At 39.3% G+C, this 26601-nt stretch overlaps 1 protein-coding gene across 7 annotated transcripts in view; it reads left to right on the forward strand.

The window, feature by feature from the left end:
• Nucleotides 1–6119: 6119 nt before the first annotated feature.
• MAPK10 (mitogen-activated protein kinase 10) overlaps nucleotides 6120–26601 on the forward strand; it is a 148658-nt gene continuing 128176 nt past the window's right edge. For 2 of the 7 annotated variants that reach the window (XM_032108577.1, XM_032108579.1), the window contains exons 1-2: nucleotides 6209–6587; nucleotides 10992–11111. Coding sequence is in view for 3 of the 7 variants with exons in the window: in XM_032108574.1 (XP_031964465.1) it covers nucleotides 6132–6194; nucleotides 6495–6587 (156 nt within the window). In the remaining 4 variants the exon portion in view is untranslated. The other 5 variants (XM_032108578.1, XM_032108581.1, XM_032108574.1 and 2 more) reach the window with 4 other exon arrangements.

The following is a 26601-nucleotide window of genomic DNA, read 5'->3' on the forward strand; positions in this document are numbered from 1 at the left end:
CAACCCAGGAACCAGAAATTTCAGTAGCAGACGAGGTTGAGCCGTCTCTCAGCAGGGTGCTGAAATCCATGTAGTTCACTAAATCTACTAATGCATCCGTTTCCCATTTCAGTAAGTCCGTGCAACTTTGAATACAACAGTGTTTAAACAAGAGAATCATTTGGTCCAGCTCTTCTAAATCCTACCTTGGGGAACATATTATTGTCATGGTAACATAGCCAAAGCTTTTACTGTTAGCTCAAGATAGGAATCTCTATTGTTTCAAAATGTATATTTGGAGCACAACTTACTAAAATCATCAATATTTACACAGCAGATAATATCTTCAGGCAGGCTGGCCACCATCTGTCACAGTCTGATTTAATTTTATGGTCGTAGCAAAGTGAGCTGACAGCGTGGAATTTTTCACAGAAGTCAGCTGGAAGTGTGTCATGGTTCTCAGGTAAACCTGAGAAATGTTGCAAATGGTGGCTATGCATTCATGTTATGTAAATGGGGGAAGTACTCATTTGGGGGAGGGATTGATTTCTGTTTGTTTGCATCCTGAAACAAGTTTAAATTCTGTTTAGTGCTCTATTGTACTGGAATAATTTATAATTGAATCCTTCATACGTGCCTTATGTATCTCTGGAGGGAAAATTGAGCATGAAATCATTTGCTCTGGAAGAATTACTGAATACAGGAAGTGGCAATTTTTAAAATTAAATAAGACTTGAGCAGTTCATGGCATTACCTTCAGATGGCAATTTAAATTAAGGTTGTTTTCTTTTTCGTAGTAAGCATTTGGTTTCTGGCACCTTTAGCATTTTATGTAATGCTTTATATCATTAGGACAATAAAACACCCATGATAAATTTATTCAAAATTATATTAGTGCATTTAAGGGTATATTTATTTGCTAGAGTTTTACAGGACATGCAGCCCTTGACAGCAAGTCAAAGCAGTTTCAAAAATGGCAGTAGTATTATTGTCTGCTGAAGTTGTTCTCTTGATGTGTGTGTCATCAATAAGTAGCAACATTTTTTTTACTAATGATGCAGTAATTGAAGGTACAAATTAAATTGTTTCTTGTACAGTAGAACAGTTCTGTTTCTCCAACACATGGATGCTTGAAGCTATTCATTAAGTTTGTTCCCTCTATTGAAGTAAGTAGTTAGCAGTCCAGTTTTGTACATCTGATTTACTGCCTAGTGAGATATATGTGCATCTTGCTGTTTCATATGTATGGACTTTGTCTCAGGACATCCTTTTTCTAATGATGATGAGTGTAAAGGCTTGAACCCTTCAAATTTGTGTATTCATGTGCATGCATTTGTGTGCACATTTCTACTGTGTTAGTGCCTGTCTAGTTGCTGCTTAATGCATATCTGCTAAGATTTGTTTCATCCTATCTTGCATCTTGATTTAGAAATGTGCCGATAATGAAAAGCACTTTTGACTTGAAGAAGAATTTTTTTCTGAATCTGCTCTTGTCCTCTACTACATATAAAGCAGGATTTCAATATCTAAAATAATGCCTTTTGGTCTGATAGCTGCTGGATTTTGTTCCTGTTTGTGCAATGTACAAGCAAGTGATCAGTGCAACTCCTTACTGTTAACCAGTCTGTCTTTTAAGAATTCTTCTGGTGCATAGGTTGTGCTGATTCACTGTCTCTTTCACTTATAAACCTCCCTTGTGAAAAAATGAATCAAGTGGACTTGTCCATCAGCCATGCCCTACCCTGTGATATCACTGCCTGTTCTCAATTACTCGGCTTTGTCTCCAATTACACTTTGTAATTGCAGCATCTCTGTATTGATGAGTCCTCATGATGGTAAAAAGAAGGTTTAGATTGTGCTTTTCAACCTCAGAGTTATATAGAAAGCTGACCCGATGCTGGGCATAGTTAATTCTCCATCTCAGTTTAGTTCTGTTACATTTGTCAACCTGTACAACAAAGTTAAAGAAATCCTGAGGTTAAAATGTACACTTTTTCATGGTATGGCAGTGAAAAGGTAGTGAAAGGAAAGGGGGTGAAAGAAGAGTTATAGGAGTATGTGTAGCTTCCTTAACTTTTTACAAAGCCTCTCTCAACCATTAGCATAGTAACAGTGTGGAAAATGTAATGGCTTTAAAGGCCTCTTGATGGAGACGAACACAAAATCCAAGATTATTGTTTCTTTTGTCTGGGATAAAGTCTAGGTCAAGCTTCATCAGTATTTTTTCCTTGAGAATGAGACTGAATAACAGCAATGAAGGCATTGAAAATTTTTGGATTTTGTTAAAAACCAGCTTAGAAGTTCAGTACAGTGGAGGGTTGTATGGCAGAGAAATGAGAGCTGCAAAAAAAAGAGTTTGTTATATTGCATCCTCAAGCTTGAAAAATAACTTTGGAACAAAGACACACTCTTGGATTTCGTGTACAGTGGGTTCATACCTGGGGAGAACAGCAGGGGCTGGTTCCATGGAGAGCCTGGCACACACCTTCACTGTTCTACTGGAGAGTGCAACATTACATCAGAGTGGAATCGTCCAAAACTGTGGCTGAAAGTGAGGTTGAGAAATCCCTTAGTTCTGGCTTTAGCACTGACTTGGATGGAAGAATTTGTTCAGAGATCGCTTTGTTGCTTTATGCCTTAAAACATGAAGATGCTTGCTCACTAGGATTTTATTTTAGTGGCCTTAATTTGATGTGATTCAGAAGAATATGACCCCTGTAAGGCAGGCTGAGCTGAAGGGGGTGTGTAGCAGCTCTTAAACCATCACAGTTTGCAACCCAGTGCATTAAGTCATCTCCAATTTCAGATTGCTTTAATGTGCTGGATTGCAAACTGTGGCAATTCAGGAGTTGCTACATTCAGCCATCCATACAGCAGGTTCTGAGAGAAATGTGCTCCAAGTGTCTCATGAAAATGAATGACAGAGGTACAGTCTACAGTTTTTTCATCTCCTGGGCTACAAATTGTATACAGAATTTGCATTTAAAATGAAATTATTCTTGTACTAAGGAGGACCAACACTGAGTGCTTTAAAAGCACAAAGAGGAGATCCAGGAGCTTAGCTGAAATTAATTTAGTTGACTCATTGTGACCTTTGTAGCTGATTTTGTGCTGTAAACATCCGCTTCCATTTAGTCGACCTTAAATTTAGACCATACCCACTTCTGGCCTTACCTGTCACAGAGAGCATATCTACCAGTTAAGACTGGGGCAACTATTCTGGGAAACTGGTGCCAAAAATGATTTGTTTAAATAGTTTGATGCAGATCTGATATGCTGTGTCAGGCCATTACAGTGTTTAGCTGAGGCCTGATTCCAGTATGGAATGCCTTTTATGGAATCTTGGTGTATCTTGGCCCAGCCAGTCAAACATCTCTGTAATCACTCGAGATGAGTGTGGAGAGAAATGCTGCTGAGCTCGAGGAAGCAGCATCCCTTGACTGGAGAAAGAAGCATTTGAAAAGTCACTGTTTTCCATTAGATCCATTGTTTCAAGGGCAAGTATCCTAATTACACTCCAAAGTTTCTGTCACTTCTGTAGAAGCTTAGGCTCTTTGTTTCCTCTATGTTTCTCCAACCCCACTCTTGTAATGATGTCAAAAGCAGCCACTCTTTATCCCTTCTGCACCAGTGAGCGGTCAGTTAATGGTATTTTCAAAGGTATTTTCCTGACTCACACGATAGTATGGGATTGTTTTTTTCCTAGAAAACTTAAATTTATTGTACCCTTACTGTTTTTTGTAATTCAGAAAAATATGTGTATGGATATATTTTTAAGGAAAAAAAAAAAAACTTCTTCAAAGAGGTAATTTCATTCTGGTATTTTTGCCTAACAATAGTGAATTGTTGAAGAAAACTGTAAGCACAAGAGAAGTAATTTTTCAGAGTATTCTCTTGTAGGATCTGGAAGGGCTGAAACCTTTCTCAGAGTGGAGGAAGGTTCCTTTGCTTGGAGCCCTTCTGTGCTGGAAGCAGTAGTCACTTGCTGTGCAAACATGATAGTAATGTCCTAGACACTAAGAGAGTAGATGTGATACGGTGTGAAAGATTAAAAGGGAATGAAGGGATTTGTGTTTTTAATGACAACATAAATACAGCCTGTTTAAATTTTTGTTTGTTCTGTCAATGTTGTGATGAGAATCCTGGTTTTTTTTGTTTCAATATCTTGTAGTTACTGCTAATTGTGGCTCTTGCTAGCATCTTGCAGCATCTTTATTGTTCTCCTCCACTAATCACTCAAAAAAGGAAATTTAGCAAACTGTCGATGTCTGAAGCCTACCCAGTCAAATGTGCTATGATGTTGAGACCAGTAGCTTGGCACCTTAAAAGTATCTGGCTTATTGCTTATTTCTTCTGTGCAGGTGTTTGCAAACTGCAGTGGAAGTTGTGCCCGGCTGCCCTTTGTGCCTCCTCAGGGCACTGGTGACAATGGCAGGACATCTTCTCTTAGCATAATGTAGAGTGTGGGGAGGACTTTCTGTGGTGATTGTTAGCTTTTGATAGAGGTGTTAAGTAAATGGGCAGGGAAAAAAAAAGACAACAGTGTGAAAGTTGGAACAATAGAGTTTTTTCTCGCCGCAACTAAATGCATTCAGACTGTCATGCATGTGTTTGTGCATGCAGGAACGATACATGAATCAAGATAAAACCCTTCACTTCCAAAACATAAGAACATGAAGGAGAAATAGGCTGATGGAGAAGAGAAAATGGGCGACCAATAGCTCAGGGGCCAGTCCCAGCCATTGACTTCACTTTGTCTGTAGTTAGGTTAAATGATTTACATGTTTATGTGTCACGTCATCTGTCAATGTATGGGCTGCTAAAGGCACTTGGGTGGCCCTCAGGAAAGCAAGAGTTACCCAGCCTGCGTTAGATAACCTCTGTGTTGGAGTTCCAGGTCACACAGGACTGTGTTTGGCTCTAGGTGTGGTAAAACCTGTGGAATATCTCACTGGCAGTGAGATCCTTGGTGTTCTTGTAGACCAATGAAATTGATATAATGAAGGAAATGGTTTGGTTTTTTGAAAGGGTATTTTGGCAAGATAGAATGTCACCATAATAGGAGGAAAGGCAAAAAGGGTTGGAATTACTCAGCCTGGAGAAGAGAAGTCTTTGGGGTGACCTAACTGTGACCTTCCATTACCTGAAGGGAGCCTACAGGAAAGATGGGGAGGAACTTTTTTCAAGGGCCTGGAGTGACAGGACAAGGGGGAATGGCTTCAAACTGAAAGAGAGCACGTTTAGGTTAGATATTAAGAAATTCTTCACTGTGAGGGTGGTGAGGCACTGAAGAGGTTGCCCAGAGAAGCTGTGGCTGCCCCATCCCTGGCTATGTGCAAGGCCATGTTGGATAGGGCTCTGAGCAACCTGGTCTAATGAATGACATGCCTGCCTGGGTATATTGGAACTAGATGATGTTCAAGGTTGCTCCCAACCCAAACCATTCTGTGATAATATTTCTGACTAGCTCTTATCCAAGCCTAAATCTCATGGAAGTGGAGTAGCCTTCCAGTGTGCTTTCTTTGCTGTTTAATGTCAGAAGAGAGGAGACATCCTGCAGTTTGATATGTGCAGAAGAAATGTTATCTGCTTAACTTGTCAGCTTGAGGACATCAGAAGTCATCACCAACTCTGCTTGGTTCTGTGAGCAAAAAATACAATAGTTCCTCTGTGCAGTGGTACTTTTTGGAAGTGGGGCACAACACACTGCTAGTGGGGAGATCTTTAGCATGTCCTTGGGCTTCTGAGGACCTCCAAGAGTTGCATTGCTTGTTCATTCAAGCAGTAGCTGTGTTCAGTAGCCGTGGATGAGATGTGTTGTAATTTTATTATTTCTTTAAATCCGTCTCCCAAGCATGCAACTTGATTGAATTTTAAAGATGTGTATGTTTTCTTAGGGTGATGGGCATTTATGCCTTTGTATAGCAGCTAATGTAAACAAAAGAGCAGATCCACACTGCTGCTACCACCTTCTCTCTGTACTGCAGATGTCTGAGGAGCTGCTGCTGCTGCTGGTAAGTGCTACAGGAGGCTGCTCAGCTTCCCTTTGCAGGCTGCTCTATCTCCTGATTCTCCAGGAGATACCGTAGCTGTGGCTGCAGATTAGATTTTTCTCTCCCTCCCCCTGCGAGACCTCTGTGTGCTTTGACGTCATGTGTGCTCCTTTCAGTTGCCATAGCAGCCCCATTCCCCAAGCTCTCTGCCTGTCTCCTCTGGTAGGTTCCACAATGGTACAGCCAGCATCACGCTGCACAATGGTTTCCAGGCAGTGAAAGAGCGTGATTCAGCAAGCCACTCTCCCCCCCCTCCCCTTTTATTTCATTATTATCAGACATTTTGCCTCCTCTTTTTCTGTTCTCTTCTACCCTCTCCCCCAGGCTTTTATTCAGTTCTTGAAAGGAAAACGGTGATTTACCTTGAAAGCAACTGCCCATCATTTTTCTTTTTTTTTTTCTCTTATCTTTTTTTTTTTTTTTTTCCTATTATTATAAATAGCCCTTTTTTTTTTTCCTCAGCACTGTTTGGAATGTGATTTAAAAATACCACCTAAAGTCGCAGTTTGGGGAAAAGGTTTCTGGACGAGGAGAATAGCTCGCAAGCAAGGAATGGTAGGTGGTTGATGCTAATATTCTTTGACTAACTGCTTTCGCAGGGTGGGGTGACTAATATTGATTGCTCTTTGAGGGAAAAAAAAAAATAAAGCAGGGGAGAGGGAGAGAGAGAGAGGGACAGATTAATGAAATAAACTGCTAAGAGGAGCAAGAAGGCTGCACCTGTCCATTTTGTGGCGAGAGAAGCAACATTTTCCTGTGTTCGGGTGTGTATGAGCTTTAATGTTTGGGTGCTGTAGGTGACCGGTGGCCGTGAGAGCAGGGCAGGGGCACACCGTGGACGGGAGTGTGGCAGTGCTTTACCAGCTGGCTCATGTAAACAGTGGGGTTTTACTCAGCCTCATCACCTCTAACGCTGCCTGGGGGCTTTGGGGGGAAGGAGGTGTCTTCGCTTGCAGCTCAGTAGAAAAATGAGGGTATTTTGGGGGTTATATGGTCCATACACAGCCATATACAATTTGAGTGTGGAAAAATAAAGAAAGGACAAGGAACTGGAACATTCAGGGGACAGAAGTCTTGGCCTTTTGCAGAGTGGTTGAATGCCAAAAAAAAAGTGTGTGTGTGTGGAAGTGTTTGACAAACCTTGTCGGATGTGGGGGTGGGGGTTGTTTTTAAGAAAGTGGCCTTTAATCATCACTCTTCCACATTACTTGGATGCAAGTGAACAACTCAGCCCACTGGGTTTTACAGAACCACAAGAGCTTTCAGAAGCGTTTACAGCAAGCTACAGGCCAGTTATTTTGCAAAAGAGAATTAACTATCTGTAGATGCTGCAGTGAAATCAATGTTGCTTTGCAGGGAAATCCTCTGGCCGAAAAAGCTACTGCCAGCTACTGCTAATAGGAAGAGATGTTGGCTTTGTTTTTTACAGCAGAGGGACATTATTAGAAATGATAGAAATTTGCCTTGGATAATTAAGTGTTACAGCATTGTTTAATAAGCAGGCAGTGCTCCCACTGAACCACGATGGGCATGTTTCACACCATCCGTGTGCTGGGGGATTGTAAGCTTGTTTACATGGGTTCTTTTTGCTGCATAGCTTCCTTATATCCTCAGTGCAATCTTCCCCTCCTCTGATATGTTCACTGTAAGTTTTGCCAGAGACTTCTATAGGGACAAACCAATACTATGTGAAAATACAAGTTTTGAGGGAAATTATGCCGTGGAGTAGAAATGCATTAGGAGGAAAACACAAATGAGTATATTGTAAGTGATCAGAGGAGTCTGAAATGAGCTTGGTGAAGGACACAGAGGTTGTCCTGCAAGCCCAGCTTCAGAAAAAGAGAAGGGGTAAGATAGAGCAGGCTGGTGTAGGTACTGCACGGGGCTGTTTGTCTTTGCTCACGTAACCTATCTTCGGTCCCCATGCCTTGGGGAAAATGGGGTGCACCAACCCTCTGCTATTTTAACCTTCTTTTGGTACTTTGCTGTGTAATCACTGGTCAGGAACACTGGAGCAGTATTTTCTTCTGTGGTCCTCTGGCTGTGTGCTCTCTTCCTGCTAGGAATGGTGGCATAGAAATACCTTTTCAGTTGGCTCAGCTAATGACTTTGTCTTACAGGGATGCAGATGTGAATGACAAAGGTGATTTGACCTCAGTCATTAAACAATATTCTTTTTTCCTGACTCTTGATAAACTGCACTCTTGCTCACAGCTCTCTCCTGCTGTTTCAGAATATGCATAATTTGTCAGGGTCCTGCTGTAATTATGGTTTTGTTGAGGAGTATTGGGATTACAAGGGTGTTCATAAATAGGATAAGGACAGAAATCACTTACCATGAAAAATAAGTTACCTTCAGCTGCCTGTCTCCCTGCTTGGAAAATGTCCTTCTCATTGTTAAAAAGCCCCTTCAGTGCACAGACACAGTTCTATAAGCAGACTACAGGGATGAGTGTTTTCTTGTAGGTTTGGATTTTTTTTCCCTACTGTCAGTGGCTGGCATGTTTGCAGCTGTTTTTTAGCGATTTAACAGTACTGGATCAATATACCTTCAAACAGTGTTACAGTACCAGATCTGGCTTGTGAAAGCAAAGAGAGAGTTATCAAAATTTCACTGCCGTGGTATTAGAGAAGGTCATAAAGTTTGCTTCTAGTTTTTTCAGTTCATTGCAAAACTCATCCAATTTAAGGAAGGGCTAAAGCAGGCCCAAAGGAGGATGGTTTTACCGCTGCTTTTGCAGGCAACATCATAATTTTCTTAAGCCTTGGAAGAGAGAAAAGCTGCATTTAGGGAAAGGTCTCCAGCTTTAAAATTGGCAATCTCTTGAACTGTTGTTCAGCAGATACTATTCAGTTCCTGGGGCAATTCCAAACTGCAGAAAATATCACCACCTTGTTGATAAATTTTCAAATTAAAGTAAATTTTTGTTTGTTTTATGGCAAGAATTCTATACCCATAGCCCCTCCCTTTCCACTGACTACATTTTGACCTTATAATAACACTACTAGAAATGATGTCCTGAAAGCCTAGTGATTGCAGAATCACCACAGCTTCTGCTCTGTTATGTCATCAGGAGTAAAGGAGAGAGTCTTCACTGGACTACAATACTGAATAGATAGATATAAGTTCTGGCTTTCAGTGCTCTTATTCTGCTACCCTTTTCCATGATTCTTGCACACTTACTGTTTTGAAGGCTACTTGCAAGGAAAATGAACCTTCATAAAAGGGCCACCAGTGATTAAAGTAGAGATCAAAAGCCATACAGGGGATGGGATGGAATTTCCTGGTCCCCTGTCCACTGTTTATGAAAGCTACACAGCTGTCCTTGAGCTGCTCTACTGTGTTTTAGCCCGATAGCTGTAGCTTTGTTAGCCAGCTCTAGGATCAGTCTTGGCTAGTTGTTAGAAGAGAAGGACAGGAAGTTCAAGTTCCAATACTTTCCAGTCTTATTTGTTTTCTATGCAGTGAGACTTTTGGTAGAAGTTTAGGTGTATGAACTCCCTAGTGGTGGTGGTATGTTCTCAGTTTCATTTCCACAGAAGATGTGAATTCATGAGCTTTTGTGTATGCTAGGATCTTCGTGACTATGCCTGGAGCATGGCACAGTGTCTTGTTACAGCAAGAAAAAGGAAATACAACTGTTGTATTTTTAGGCAGGTTCTGGGTTTTTCTCCTGTCTAAGAACAAAATGATGTTGATGACCCTGTGAGTGTAGCCCCTTGCTCACATCACAGCAGTAACATGGGAAATTTGGGGTGTGTTATGACCTGATCTAACACAAATCTTGGGGTGTGTTAGAATCTCTCAAGACTCCTGTGAGCTTTTTACATTGTAATAATCAGTAAAAGTTGGAAGTCCAGAAGAGCCTTCCAGTCAAGTCAATAGCTGCTTCACCAGGATTCTACACTAAGAGGTCAATAACCCCGCAAATTAGGAACTGTAATTTGAGGGTGGGATTTCAGGAGCCTGAGCTGGGCCCTTATTTGTTAAGTAGTTGTTTTCTCGTGAGGATTTTTTCATTTTCTGTGCTTAGTGCAAAATTTTAGTTCTGACATACTTGAAAGCTTGTTAGGATACAGGGGTAAGAAAATGTTGTTCAAACTTTACACTTAATAGTAATTGCTTAATTTTGTTCAGTGCTTAGATACCAGAACACCATGTTTGACTGCTCCTTCTCTTATTCACTATCTTAATACCACAGCATTTGCTTTTTCCTCCAATTCTTGAGGTTGTCTGTAAGTTTCTTGACTGCATGGGCTTTGTCAGTTGAACTTCTTTTGACACATTCTTTGCTGTTTGTTTTTGAGAGGGTGCCAATTTGATAAACAGCAGTAATTCACAGGCCTTTCCTGATGCCTATATGTATCCATATCACAGTTTTTAAAGATGTTAATCATGTCACAAGTCAAATTTAATTTCCATCCCCAGGTATTGGTGGCAGGTGGCTATGTACATATCTCAACTGGTTATAAGTAAAGTTTCTGTTCTTCCTTGTTTCAAAGAAAAAATTCAAGATCTGGCCTGAGAAAGATAAATAGTATAGAAACAAAAATAATTATTTTAGAACAGTTAAGATTTTTTTTTTTAGTGCCATCTGTTTCAATTTGAACAGTCTTGACCGTGTGCTCTTGAGCACTAAGGCCTTGATTTTTTTTTTTTTTCCTTTTTTTTGCTGGTGGGGGAATAACTGTGACACATTCCTCCCATTTAAACAGCACTTCATACTGCATTATTTTCTGTCTCTAGCCTTTCTTCTTTGCATGGAAGAAAGGAGATTTATGGTACAGATACTGCCTGAACTGGATGCATTATGGTATTATCAGAGGAAAATCTAAAGTCTTTGTTATATAACGTGCAGCTATTGATATTCCAGGTTAGTTTAGTTTTCTGAAATTTTCTGTGTCAATCAGACTTGAAAAATAAACCCCAAATATTTCTTTCTCTTTTTTTGTGCTTAGGGCTAGTATTAGGAACCTGTACCAACAGCAGGCCAGACTCAAATATCAGCTATGGCAACCCATGCATGAAGTTGATGCCTTTGAACTATTTCCTATAGATGAAACATAGCACATGCTGTGGTGAGTCAACAATATATTATTTTATTAAATCATACTTCTTGGCAAAAAAAATGCCAAATGCCAAAAGATGCTTAATGCCCAAGTGCATGCTGATTTTTTTTTTACTTTTGTTTTGTTTTGTTTTTTGTTTTTCTTGTTTTGGAGGGGGGAGGCAGGGAACATTAATGTTACAACTTGTAGTAATTTTTAGTACACATTAACATAATGCTGTCATTTTATAATGAGTTTTCCAAGAGTATAATTCCTGCGTTGCACAGTTATCAGATGGAGCATATTTGGAATGTTGTTTCAGAGGAAGTGTTAATATAGCAAAACAATTTTAAAAAAGATCCTACACATGCAGGGTTCTGAGCACGATTTAAAATGGCAAAATCTGTTTCACTACTGGAAAATCCACAATTTTGGACCAATTTTTGTAACTAATGTTTTCCATCTCTTTGATTTGGTATGGGGGAAAGGTTGCTTTGTTTCTCTTTGAGATGACTGAAGATGACTGTGGGGAGTCATCATAAATTTTCTTGATGTGTCTCCTTATCCTTGGACAGTAAAATAGTGAGAATAGTGATGAAAAGCAAATAGTCTTTTAAAAAATACTGTAGTTTTAACCATCTTAAGTCTGCTAATAATTTCAATGCATATTTCTTCCGTCAGAAATCATTTTGATTCTGATAATTTCTTTAGGATGATTTTGGTGTACCTTTGGGAAATGGGGAATTGTTTTCAGATTTCTCATGTAATCTCAATAGAATTGGTATCAAAACTTGTAACTGTTACACCAATAAGGTGTAGCTCCAAGTCACTGAAATGTTTCTGTAAGGAGATAGTACTCTTACTTGTAGATGGGGGATGGAAACACGTAGTAGGCACTCACCAGTGAGCAGAAGTGGTGTGTAGGTAATGTTAAGGATGATTAGATGAATGCTCTGGTGGCACTTTCATCCTTGGTGAAGCTGCTGAAAAAATTAAACAGGTGTCAGTTAAATCTTTGCAAAGCAGTTTGACTGCTTTGAAGTGAGATGAGTGGCAGAAAGCAGGGCCTACTTATCCACTGAGAGAATTTGTGTTGGAATCTAAAGGGTTTCCCGAGGGGAGAAGACATACACTGGACATGGACACTGATTTGTGGCATGAGGAGTCACAGTCTGGATGCTCACATCCTTGACTTGTGGACATCCAGTGGAAGCAAAACATTTATGTAGAACTTAATAACCTCTCTTTATTACTACAATATTTTTAACTTCTTATGGCTTTTAAGGCCTATTGTCCTAATGTAATTCTAGTTAGCAAGACAGCCTTCATCTTGGCTTCATGTGTAGGCTTTAGAAACTGTGACACTGAGCCTTTTGTGTATGAACGGGTCTGGGTGACTTTTGAATTTATAATGAAGCCTGAAACCATATGAATTTTTTTTTTTAATTAATATTATTTTACTTTAGTTTCTGTGCTGAGGAGCACACAGATAACCTGCTAGTTGTAGATAATGGAAGAGGCTGGCAACAGCAAAGTATATATGATTTATGGTAGTTGATGGAGTGGTGCGAATAAAGGACTTTGTTAACATGTCCATGATGAACAGTTGCTAAACAGACATTGCATGAGATTTTTATGGTGTTTAGTACATGTTAATGTAATTAGCTGATAGTCATGGCAGCCCAGTTCCTCTCACCATTAACATTATTAAAATTGCTGTATAAGTAGAAAAATCGTTCTTGAGAAGCCGGCTGATGATAATCCCCACTCTTGGTGATTTTGCATGTAGTAGTGTATGTAGTGCTAATTTTGGAACACAGTGGTACTGCTGAGTACAAGCACTGGAACTTGATCATTTGTCCCTCAGGTCACCAAGATGTCTTTATTATCGTGTTGCAGCTATTGATATTGCTGTGTGGTGTTCAAGCATGCACCAATGGCTCTGTTCAGGGTACTTCCAGAGTTCAGGGCACATCTAAGTCATCTCCTCCAGCTTTGTTCTTCCCAATTTAGATTTTAGGGTAGGAAATCAGTGCAAACACCAGGGTTTCAGAAACACCATATGAAATGTGTCAAAAGAACTCAGATATGTCACAGGGAGAGAGTTGCTTGAGAAGTTTCCTCCCAGCTGACATAACATTAATAAGAAAAATTAGTTAAATATGTTTAACAGAAATTAAGGGCTTTAAGGTCTTGTTCTGAGGTAACAGCTCCACAAAAAACATCTGTAGGTGTGTTCAGGCATATAATACAACCCTTTAGCATGTATTTAAAGCTTTGTATGTGTAGGAACTAGGCATGCAGTCCTGTAAACGTGTGTAGCAAATGCAGTTTGAAATTTGGGGCTTGAGCTCTCTCCAGTTAATAGTGCTTGTTAAGGCAGACACTTCGATCATATAGCTTTATTTTGCATTCAGCAATTTCTGAGGATGAAAACACAAGCTTTGTAACTGTAGAACTTGTATGTGAAGTCAGAAACCACATCTAAAAATTAGCATATAATTAGCAAAGTTGCTGGATTAGCTGTCCAAAAACATTAAAAAATGGTCAGGAAAAATAGCATTTGGAGAACGAAAGTACCTGTCAATATTCATCACAGAAAAGAACAAGTAAGGAAAAAACCTGGGATATTTTGCTTAACAAAAAAGTAAGGTTAGTGCTGTGGGCAATGGGTATTTTGAAAAGCTGAGCTAATAATTTTATTAGAAGTCACGTAAGAGGGAGGCTTTGATACATCTATGCAGAGAAGCAAAGTACCTGGGATAAAGGAATTTTGGGGGTTTTTTAAGTGCTTGAAAAAAACATTTGAGGATCTTTCTATTTTGTACTGTCTTGGCTTGGTATCTTGCTACTACAGTCACTTTTTTTTTGGAACATCGTGTTGGTTTCTCTTATGTTCATCATTGTGTAAGTGCTAAGTGCACAAAGAGAAATCAAAGGAACTCAGAGCACAATTTTCTCTGTGCAACTTGTGTTCTGCTCCTCTGCCTAATAGAAAAACCCTGTTCATATTAAATTTGCTGCATATGATAAATGTAAAAATTTATTACCTGTTACTGATGATGGTGATGTAATGTGCAACATATTTCCCCTTGGAGGACTGTTGCCTGAGTCTATTTCCAAAAGCTATTTGTCACGTGATCATCTACATGCAAACAAAGGTTTTCCAGAAGTGACCTCTAACACTCAACACTTCAGCTGCTCACCTTCTCTATTTTTCAAGGGGGTTGGACTTTTTCCAGAAAGTGCCGAGATCTTCACTTTGATTTACAGACTTTGTAATGGAACCATTTCATGGCCTTTTATTTCAATAAACTTCACTGGAAATGCCCATAAAGGGAATTTTCTTGCCTTTGCTTCTTTTTTTTTTTTTTTTGTTGATTATCTTTTTTTCCTTTATATGGATTTTCTTTTTTGTCTGCTCAGGATATTGTTTTGCAGAGTGTTTTCACACCCCTTTAAACTCAGATAACATTACGTGGATTAATGCTATTACTTCTTATTCTGATTCATATCCCTTCTCCCTCCATCCTTGCTTTATCTTTAGCTATTCCTACAGCCCCTAAGATTGGTATTTTAATTAAATTGTATTGAAGTTTAGCATTGTCAACTCTTGCAGTATTTGGGCTTTTTTAATGCTTTGGGCTAAGTATCACATACATGTGAGAAACTACGAGCTTTCTTTTAATAAAATGCAGGCTTTTTGTTTATATTACTGAAAAAAATGAAGCTTGAGTATATGAAAGAGTGAGGGTTCAAAAATGCACAGCCCTCCCACCAAGATTATTCCTGAATGGTATACTGGATTTTTGACATCATGTAACACGGGTCTTAGGCTTTTGGGACAGATAGTCTTAGAAAAATATTTTTTATTTATTTGGAAAGTGAAGATTTGGTGTCTTTCTAAGACACAGACATACCTTGTGCTGTATCTATATCTGTATTCCCCCAGTAGCTTGAACAGGCCCAGCAAAAGTCAAGCTATTTGCATTTAAAAAATGAAAATAAAATTTATCTAAAAAATTCAAGTTCCTGGTGTCTGTAGTTGTTTAGTTTTGCTTTGGAATACTGCTGGACCAAATGCTTTTATTCTGCTGCATGCCAGTCTGCACTCACTGAAAAGGAGTGAGCTTAATTTATGAGCTTAATGCTTTCCTGTGTCAGGCATGACCTGTGAATATATCCCATGAAATATTTGTGTCTTCTGTATTTTTTGAGTTCCTGGTGGAAAAAATAGCTGTGAACCACCTGTCAGGCCAGTTCAGTATTTGGCAGTCTCCTCTTCCAACCTTACGGAGAATATCCAGGACTATTGCTGTGGAATATGGGAGTAGAATGTCAGACAAATATCTTCTGAGCCTTTGAGTAGTTTTCCAGTGTGATTCTTATGGGCTGTATTAAAATAATTTGAATAGCCTGCAGAAAAATAAATGGAAATGCCAAATCAATAACAAAAAGCACCCGGAATGGTGCCAGCGGAAAGGTGGAAAAGAGACCAAGACAGCAGTAAATTCAGCTCTGCTAATGGGCATGGCATGCAAACCCATATTATATAAAGTGGTGGGAAGTATTTTGTGACCACAGGGCAAAAGGTTTTGCCTGCTTCCTCTTCAAGGCTTGTCAGTGTGATGTGTCTCTGTGCCTATTTCTTTGTGGCCTGTCCTTATCAAAAGTGCCTTTCTTTCTCACAATTTGTCAACAGGAGCAGAAACCTGGGTATACCATGTAGTACTGCCAGCTTTTCCTCTGCTCACCTTTCCTCTGCTGTGGTGTGTATTGGAAAGAACGGGGAGCACTGTGGGTGAGGAGTGTTGCTCTTGTAGAGAGGAGCACCCCCAGTGCTGGCAGCATCAGCTGCTGCATTCCTGCTCCCCGCATGAGGATTTAGGTGGAGCTGGCTCAAGGCTGCAGTGTGCCAACTGCTGTACAGGCATTAGGTTAGCAGCTTTAAGCTCTTGGGCAGTCATTTCCCAGCTATAAAAGGGAGTGAAAGAAGCTGAAAATGTGTACAGGGTTATCAGAGCAACGCAGCGAGTATGACATTAATGTCATGTTCCTTCTCTCCCCACTCTTGTGTGTTGGGATGGAGAGTGGCAGGCAAGTGAAAGCACAAAGGCAAAAATGCACAGTGGTGGACTGTCCAGAAGAGTGAGGTTATCCAGAGGTCATTCAAACTCATTGTACATCCACACCTTCATATACAGCACTTGGTATCCTTCCTGCATTGGATGCAGACTGAAGGTTGGCAAGAAGAGAGGGAGCGCTGCAGGCCTGGTGCAGTATTTGTGCATTCTTAGTATGTTCAAATTCCTGGCAGAATTAATAAGAGCAATTCACCAGTGAAGAGTTTGAGGAGATGTAATTATTAAGTAGGCATTCTTGAGCTGTTGGATGTTGAATAGCTCTGGATTAGTTTTATAAAAATCAGAGTTGCTGAGGCTTACAGTTTTTAATCACTTTAAAGAAGAGTAAGAATATAAGAGCAGCCATTAGTCTCACAGGAAAAATCCATCTAGAAAAGGCTTCTGTCCTCAGCGGCCATTAGCTAAATATTTGGAGAAGAAAAGTAAGAACAAGATAAGTAATCACCAATGTTTCTCTTGTTGTGTCCTCCCATACTCTGGAAGTCTGACTACTTTTGGGGGATAGAAATTGTTTCTTTGTCTTAAAAGTTATATTTCCTAATTCACCATTTTTTGCCCAGCATGTGTTTTATGAGCTCTTTTCTAGATGTTCAGTCTGATGATCAAGTTCTGGTTGCATTGAAAATGCTGGGATTTTATTTGTTTTAAAAAGTGTTGTTGGGTGTAGATATTACTCCCACTCTGGGAAACAAAAAACATTTCTTGTGTGAACCCACTCTAAAAATGCAGCGGTTTTGAAAATACTATAAATGTATAATAGTACTGTGATAAAATGTTCTGTTCCTAGCAGATACGGAGTCTTGGCTAAAGGTAATATTTATCCAGCTGGCTCTGGAGTAATTTATGGAGCGTGTAGCCTTGTGTTAGCATGGTTACTATCCTGAGCTGGTTTATCCAGACCAGTGCAGCAGGTAGAGTGATACAATGGTTTGGGTTGAACGGACCTTGGAAGGCAGGGCCTTCTTTCACTGGGATTACAGAGAGTTTCTGATGTGCTTCCTTACTGCCTTTGTTTAAAAGTCTAGTTCCAATTAGGTATCCAGCTAGTGCGGCTACTTTCCTTGGAGCAGGTGTCAGTGCTCTCCAGTTTGGCCTGCCAACACCGCATGAAAGCAGAGATGAATGGGAGGATTTTCTTGATTTATAGGCTGTTAGGATTGAAATAGAGCACACAAGAGAAGGCAGGGTGGAATTAATTACCCTGCTCTTCATGGAGTGGACAGGATGGTTTGTCTTGGTTGCACATCAGAACCAGGTGAAATAATGACCTAAAATGGTATCCAAATGTTCCTGTTCTGTATTCTCAAAGCAGTTTTTTCTTGGAACGTAAGTTTTTTGTCTGTTTTCATAGTTTTTAACTTCACTGCTTCATGCCTAGTTCAAGTACTTTATATGTGATTCCCCACCGAAAATGCAGAGATAGTGTTTAAAAATTGACTGCAACTCTTTAAACAGGAACTTGAAGGGCAAGTCAAAATTAAATTTACAACAAAATTAAAATTACATTTTAATGCTGGTTTTCTTGAAACAAAAACTTCTCTCTGAGAGATGTTCCTGAAAAAGATCTGCATAGCTTAATTGTGAATCATAAAACCACTTAAATTCCTGCACTAATTTTATGTTAGATTTTAGTCATCAGCATGTATATAAATGTTTTTGTGGCATTATGAATGCTTGATTTGCTGTTGTACTTAAAATTAATTTTTTTATCTGCCAAGCTGTGTGAAAAGAGTATGATGGATGTCTTCCATGACACAACACTGTCAGAAAGTACCCACGTGGTTGTACAAACAGCAATGATCTATAAACCCTTTCATAAAGTGTTTTGAAGGTGATACATAGAGTCCTCAATCTACAAACCTATAGTGCAATTCTGTGCTTTTCTTTTGGGAATTTTGAAAAAATAAAGACAAGGATTTCTGCTTGGTTTTGGCTTTTTTGGGCAGATGTGGCAATTGTTAGTTGAGGTTATGTGTGTGGCTGTCAACAGAGCATGGAGCTCAAACTGTGACATGGGAAGTAGTATTGTCAGAACTGAAGTATTCAAAAGCCTTCAGTGAAATCTTCAGACTTTGAACTGGTTTATTTTGATTTTGCAGGCTTGTAGGCCACCTTTGCATCTCGTTGTTAAGGTTTTCTCTGAAAATCAAAAAGATGTAGAACCAAGCACGTCTTGGTGGGGTCAAGGGAACAGCGTGAAGGCAGATGCTTCTTTAACTAACAGGATGAAGGCAATTGGGGAAGTTTTTAAAACAACAAAAAATATTATGCATAAAATTACTCCCTGGAGACCCTAGAGCACACAAATCAAACAGTAGCCCATTATACCTTACAATGATTGTTATTGGGTTTTAAGTAAAAGAGAGAGCCACATTTACTATATTCTAAATCTTCTGTCAGGATTTGACTGCCAGCAACAAAATCCAATGTAATGGCGATTACTAAAATGAATTTCACCTCTGAACCTCACACCTGGAAATATTGCAAAGAAACTTTGTTCAGTGAGCTAATTTTAATCATCTGCAAGCAGACATCAGTTTAATTAGCAAGCCTACTCCTCCTTGATGAGACCACACCTGGAGTCCTCTGTACATGACAGACATGGACCTGTTGGAGCAGGCCCAGAGAAGGGCCAAAAAGATGGTCAGAGGGAGGCAGCCCTTCTCCTATGAGGAAAGGCTGAGTTACTGGTGCTTCAGCCTGGACAAAGGAAGGCTCCAAGGGAAGAGCCCTTACTTAAAAGGAACTTCTAAGAAAGGTGGGGTTGCTTAATAGTAGGGGCTGTAGCAACAGGACAAGGGGTTTTAAGCCGAAGGAGGGTCAATTTAGAGCAGATATAAAGAAGAAGTTTGTTCTGGTTTTTTTATGAGAGTAGTGAGATACTGAAACAGGTCTCCTAGCAGTGATAGATGCCCTATCCTGGAAACATTTAGGATTGATGTGGATGAGGGTCTGAGCAACCTGGTTGAAGATGTCCTTGCTCATTGCAGGGGGTTGGACTAGATGACCTTTAAAAGGTCAGTTCCAATCAAAAAGAAAGAAAATAAAAGCTTGGGTCAGTAGATAAACCAATAGCCCTGCAGTGGCCTAATGCTATTTCACAGAAGCTGTGTTCATCCAGCAGCCTGACCTAGCATTGCTCGCCTCTTCCCTTCCCCAGTGATGCCTCATACAGACTTTGGGGTCATCAAGCCTCAGGTTTTTCCTACCCATCCTTCTGGCTTACAAAGCCCAATTGAAACTGATCCTGATCTTGTGATGTGAGCTACTTCTGTTCTACCACCTACTCCATTTCTTGCTGCTCTAGATAAACACTGCTTCTTTTTTAACTTTGCAGTTTAAGCACTGTGTTAAAATACATGTCATTTTCACAACTAACACAGTTCTCTGCATGCAGGATCTTTCTGCAGAGGTCAGCAGAACTCTGGTTTGGATTCCATTCAGAACTTTTGGAGGGATGTAGAGAAGGAAGCTTGCTCTTTTTATTTCAGCCATCAGGATTACCAGTATTTTCCCTTAGAACCTGCTTGTATTAAAAACATATTCCAGAATTGAGTTATTTCTGCACCTTACTGACAAAACTGTTGTACCTCCTCTGCCTCCACCACCTGTTTCTTCTCAGTGTCGGGTCTTCTTCAAATGAATTGCTTTGTAGTTTCATCTTTTGCTGTCTCTGTGTTAGAAACTATCTTGAAAAGGTTTGGTGGATGTTTCCAAAAACAGATACTCGAAGTAATACTGTGTGAAATGCTCAGAAGAGCAACAGCATGATTTTGGGTTATATCTGCAGACTTGTTTTGTGTCTAGTACAGCTCAAGGTGATTAGTAAATGTGATATTAAAAACTTGAAAGAAGGTTAAATGATCTTCAAAACAATACCATAAAAATTAAAATCTGAGAGGAAAACTCAGCCTAAAGATACAGAGCAAGTTCAGACAAGCAAGTCTCTACCTGGAAGAGCTTGGTTGTGATGAGGCTGTTTAATAGCCAGGCTGGAAATGAAATAGATTTCCTTGCCTGGGATGCTCCGTTATTCAATCAGTAAACCCAGACCAGTGGCTCTTTGAGCTATTTCACTGGGCACCTTGTCTCTGGATGGGTAAGAAGGAGATCAGACAGCAAAAAAGCAGCGTACCTTTGTTCTGCAGGTTTTATCTTACTGATTTTTTTTTCATGTGTGAGGCACTTGCTTTTGACACTTCAAATTTATGTTATTTTCGATCCTTATGTTCTAGTGCAGAGCTTCCACTTGGAGCTGAGAGTTATCTAAGGGAGAGAGTGCTATGAATGCCTTCTGTTTGTCTGTGAGAAGAATGTTTCTGTCCTCCAGGAATTCTGCGTTGGAGCAATGAGCTGCAGTTTGGAAGGACTGTGTATCACTGCTCCGAAGGACAAACATATGTGAAGATAACTCGCTCAGCAGCCAGATAGAGGCAGAACTGGGATAGATGTAGCAAGATAGAGGTAGAATGAGTTTTAAACAAAGGAAGATTTATGTTTAACTGTGTCATTATGTTGGATTTATATCTGTTACATCATTGCACTTAATGAGCACATGAGGAGCTTTGTGATGAGTATACCTAAACCCATGGAGAGCTTTTTCATGTTTATTTCACCTCCATCTGATATTGTTTACAGTAACTTTAATGAATATATAACTAGCCATAAACCCTAAAATGTTAATCTATATTCATGGTGAATAGTATTAGAGTATCTCTTGGTACATTTCGTGGTTGTACATTAATAAAACTTTCTGCTTTTTATTACTATGCAGGAAAATAAATAATGGTGTCAAGAGAGATTTAAGCCAGTATTCCATCTCCAATACTATGTAATACTGCAGATGGATAACATGAAATTCATGCAGAGAATCACTTTGTTCTTATAGTAAAAAGAAATATTTGGGCTCAAAGCTTCTGCTAGGCTAGTAAGTCATCAGAATGAATAAGATTTTCATTGTAGGTTTGGCATTATGAGTTTCTGTAAAATACTGCTCTTTAGTAAGTGATGTAATCATTTTCATTCACTTAGGGCGAGGCTCAAAATACATCTGCCTCTTTATCAAAAAGAGCAGATGCTGCCATTAAATTGCTCAAATTTACCATCAGAAAATGGTATTGCACTCCTGTTTTGGCACTTAGTCTTTATACTCAGTTATTTTTTTCATGCTAAATATCAGCCTTTTAGTGATGGCTTCCATGTAACACACATAATGGTGGTTGGGGGTGGAAACCTGTAATGCTGTGGTTTGCTGTAATTTTTTTTGTAAGATATAAAATGCTGTAAATTTATGGAATACAAAGCTGTTTCCTCAGGATACAGAACTTGGCCTCTTTGTGCCTGTGGTATTTTGTGCTATTTTCAGTGCTATAGAATTTTATGGCTTAATTGTCTAGCAAAGTGCATCATCAGCATTACATATTTGCATTGGCTTGTTAGTCTTGTTTTTTTAAATAAATAGAATATGTAGTAAATCATAACTGGCTTTTCAGGATTAAAATCAAGTCACTGAATGAATTGATTTGTCCTTGCATATGGTAAGTAAGTGTGTTTGTTTGCAGAGTACCATGCTTGCTATTGAGATGTATTGTAGTTGAAGGATTAAAAAACAAGGAGAAGAGAAAGGGAAGATGGTGTGGGGCAAAAACTAAGGACAGCAACTTTGACAGAGTTTTTCTTGGAGCCCAGGTTTGGATGCTGTATGTGACATCCTGCAATTTTTTTGCAGGAGACTTTCACATAGTCAGTGAGGGTTTGTTAAACATTCAATAAGTCTAGTTGACAAGTGTGCTATGCTTGCAGAACCTGCAATCCAGAGTCATGGAGGACAATGCAAAGGGTGTTTGCATAAGAGGGCAGAAAAAGCCTGCTGCTAATATGACATGAAGCCCTTGTCATTGAAGTTGGTTGGTAGGACGAGCAAATGCCGTGGGAAAAATCTGCCAAGAGAACAAGTGCAATTCGTTACCAGAATTTGAATTATTCATCCAAACTACGACTTCAATCTGTTAATAAAGTTAGGAGTAGGAAAATATAAGTGTCTGTCACTGATGGTGGTTCCAAATTGGCAAAACCTTTGCCTTCAACTAAGTTCTCTGGAAGATGGGAAGTTGTCATAAGGACACCATGGCTACATGCAGGAGGGAGGAACCAGCAACCCAGTGGATAACCTTGTGGCTTTCTGAATACATTGTGGCTGAAATATCATCAAGGGGAGGAGACAAGCCACAGGTACAGAGAGAAACAGGCAAATGCTGGTCCTTAACTGTGAGTTTTCCTGGTTGCTTCAGCAGCAGCAGTCTGCTATAGCTCTGTGACATTGTTCGTGCTCACTGGTCTGTCAGAGGCCTGTCACTACTGAGGCTTTACTGTTGCAACTGTTCTTATTTTCCCTTTGTCTAGAAGGCATCGTATAGGCTGGTCTATCAAATAATTTTGATGTATTTACTCTCCTAGTTTTCCATTTCCCCCTCTCTCATCTTGTGCTTGGGGAGGGCTGTTGGGAGTGGCATGTGAGGTGATGCTCCAAGAGTACTGCAGTGGGGAGGGAATTGTGGTGGCACTCTACTGTGTGTTGCCTTCTTCCAGGGCAAGGTCCAACCACACATGATGGCCACAGCTGACTGAAATCACTTGATTTTACTGATCGTTCTCTTACTCCTGATGAAAATCTGGAGAGCTGTGTTTCCTTTAAGCCTTGTTTTTTAACCTTTAAAAATTTAATTTAGATTAAATAGTCTCGTTGGTGAAGAATTAATGTCTCCTTCAGTTCTGCTCAAATCCTGTTTGTTGATACAGACATTTGGTTCGGGTTAATATTGGACAGTATTGGATGCCTTTCCTCATCTCAAGTGTTGGATTTTGCTGGATATACATTTTGGGGTTGTTTTTGTTTTGTTAGGGATTTTTTTGGTTGTCTTGTTTTGTTTTTTGTCATTGTTGCTTCACACAGGACCTACCCCCCCACCCAGCATGAAGTGCCTATTTTTTTTGTAATCATGGGAACCACCATTGCCTTCCCAGGCACGGCAATTCTGGGGAGGGAGCAGCACAAGCCCCAAGCTCTAGAGGAGCTTTTATAAAGGCACTTTGTTTTAGCATCAAATACTTACCCTCTTTTTGAAAACTTTATGAGCAGTGCCTTATATAAACAGATTTTATGTTTATTTACCTCTTCTGGTGAGCCTCTGAAGTACAAGTTGGTGACAGGGTTGGGTGAAATGGAATGAGATTATTATCTTTCTGTTTATTGTCTGGAAATGACCCTGGAGTTCTGCCTTTATTTGTATACATTGTGTAAGTGTCAGAGCTTAAACTCATAGAACATATTTGCAGATTTGGGTGTTATGATTTGAAGTGATGTTTGTTTTGACAAATATATTATGGCAGGTAAAAGCAAATTATTTTTCTTAGTTCTTTCAGTTCAACAACTCTATAATCTTCAGTATTATGTACTTTTATAAGTCCTGACTTGTCTTCTAAGCAAGCCACTTAAAGGATTTCATATTGTTGTTTGATTAAAGGAAGAACTGTGCTGTCTAGGATTTGCAAATTTGTGAGAGAATCTTATCGCAAATTTTAAGTTATCTTGGTAACTTGGCAACTTGATCTTTGTAGAATCATAGAATGGTTTGGTTTGGAATGGGCCTTAAAGATCATCCAGTTCCAAGCTCCCTGGAACTCCTACTACACCAGGCTGCTCAGGGGCCCCATTCAGCCTGGCACTTCTAGGGATGGGTCATCCACAAATTCTGTGGGCAACCTGGGCCAGTGACTTACCCTCACAGCAAAGAATTTGTTCCTGATATCTAATCTAAGTGTACCTTCTTCAGTTTAAGGGCATCCCCTCGTGTTCTATAACTCTACACCCCATAAAAAGTCTCCCTTCAACTTTCTTGTAGTCCCTTTAGGTACAGAAGGCTCCAGACTTCTGTTCTCCAGGCTGAACAGGCCCAGCTCTCAGGAGAAGTAAATTAGCCTGTTTTCCAGATTAGAGTTTGTACCAGAGATGATAATATGTGTAGCTTATTTTAGTATATAGAAAACACAACGGTTTCGTATGCAGACTATTTTTTTTGAGGCTTCCAGTGATGACAGGTCACCAAATATGTTACTAGGTGTTGTTTCTTGATTGATTCAGCACTAAATTTAATTTGCATGTTGCCTCTTCTTAGCTGTAATATGGAAAACAAATGCAGGATTTAGAGAAGAGGGGATTAGTGATAGCAAGATGCATATAAAATCATCTCATACTGTTTTAAGAGTGAGCAATTGCTGGCTTGCGATTCAGAATTAATTTTTTCTAATACGCTTATGTTAACAGTTTTATAATTAAGCTTCACTTAAAATTATAATAATAATTTCCTTTTCCATTCAAGCATAACAAAGCACTTAAACAAGCATTAATAAGCCTCATATCATCTTTGAAAAATAAGTATTATTGCCCCTATTTTATAGTTGGGTAAACATAATCGAGGGTAAGTGATTTAGTCTGAAGTGACAAATCCTGCAAAGGGCACCTCCTGGATACTTTACCAGCTCTGTGAACCTCAGTGTTAAAGTGCAGGTATCAGGCTAGATCCTTGAGTATTGAGGCTTAGTAACAAAAAATGACCTCAACAATGCTTAATGTAGATGAAGAACTGTGTAAATAACATGCATTGAGGCAAAAAACGTGGGTCTGAGATTTTGGTGGAAAAGACAGGTCTGTGGTGCATCACCCTGGGCACAGTTAGAGATCTTGGTGCTCTCTGCCGCTGTGTAGATGAGGAGTCAAGGAGCACATCCTGGTGTGGGTGACCTCAAAAGCAATCCATGAGCATCCTCTGAGCAAAGCATCGTGGTCAATCTGTTCTTTCACAGCTCACTCGTTCAAACAGGAAGACTCTGAATCTTGGCTTGGTTATAGGACTTTGGTCTATCCCTTGACAAAATGCCCAGTTCAAGCTGGATTTGAAGGACCCCATGTGTTCCCTCAGTTCTTTGAAGTTTTTCCAGCATCTTCCAAGCAAAGACATTGTATGTAACCTCTCAATAATGTGTGTAAACAGAAAAAGAAAGCAGTCTAAGGCCAGTTGCATGATCACATAGGGAAAACTTCCTTTATTTTGGGAAATGGATGGATGGGATGTCATCAAGACGCATTTAATGAATAAAAAACCTAATAGAGTAAAATTGGACTGAATAAAAGCTGACTTTGCTGCCACTTCCAGAAATATACCCTCACCTGCACCACAGCAGGAAATGCAGACTGAATAATTACAGATCCCTCAATGCAAGGCATACCACAGCAGGCTAGAGGCTAGGAATAGAAAACCCTCCTTCCTCCAGAAGCAACAAAAAAAAAAAAAAAAAAAAAAAAAAAAAAAAAAAAAAAAAAAAAAAATATAGAAGCAAACCATCATAAACAGTGATGAAGCCATCTGGAAATTAAAAGCCACCTCTTGGGGAGATGGAGAATTTCAGTGTGGCCAAAGACTGCTGTTGGCTTCTAACTTAAATTACACTCTGGTGCTGCTTACTGATATTTTTCAGAGATACCATCACTGTACCTATGTAGCACGTGTAAAGTTCACAAATAGAGAAGTTAATGCCATTTACACTGATCAACAGCTTACATCCCTGTGGTTGAAAAGGCCATATAACATATGTTGTATATGTTATATATTCTATATATGTATATTCTATACATTGTTGTATAGAATATAGAAACCTGTCTGTTGTGAATTCAATACTACAAATTTATAGGCAAAACATTTTGACGTGACTGAAAAATCTTTTTCTTTCTGTTTCCTGAGAGGTAATTGAGATGTGAGAACATGAGGTATTTCTGACAAGTATTTAACCTTGGTGCATATTAGAAGTTCAAGTACTTACCATATCTAAGCAGTATTTGTCCTTAAATTAATTATTAAATAGAAGTTGTGTTCATGAATATTGATACTTACCCACAGATTAAAGGGGCAATGAGTCTGTTGGTACCCGACTACAACAGAAGGAAGAAAAAATTGAAATAGTGCTGTCTCTCCATTCATTTTTAGGAGAGAACAACTATGATAAGAAAGATTTTTTTTTTTTCTAATAGGAAAGAATATAAGCCTTTTGCTGCATTTTTGGTGTTAGTAGTAGACTTGAAGTAACTCTAGTCTGTCTCTAGGAGGTCTTACATGGTAATCTCAAAGGGAAGGAACCAAGATAAGCAATGTAATCAGGGTACCAGAGTCAAAATGGAAGAAAATAAAAATTTGGGATACTCCTCTGCATTATTATCCTGCTGTTAGTTTTGTTTAACCTTGATTTGAGATGTAACAGCATTCATTGACCATTGAACTTTTGTTACGAAAAAAGTATTCAGCTGCATTCTGTCATTTTTGGAT

Source organism: Corvus moneduloides, chromosome 5 (genome assembly GCF_009650955.1).
Source record: "Corvus moneduloides isolate bCorMon1 chromosome 5, bCorMon1.pri, whole genome shotgun sequence".
NCBI lineage: Eukaryota > Metazoa > Chordata > Aves > Passeriformes > Corvidae > Corvus > Corvus moneduloides.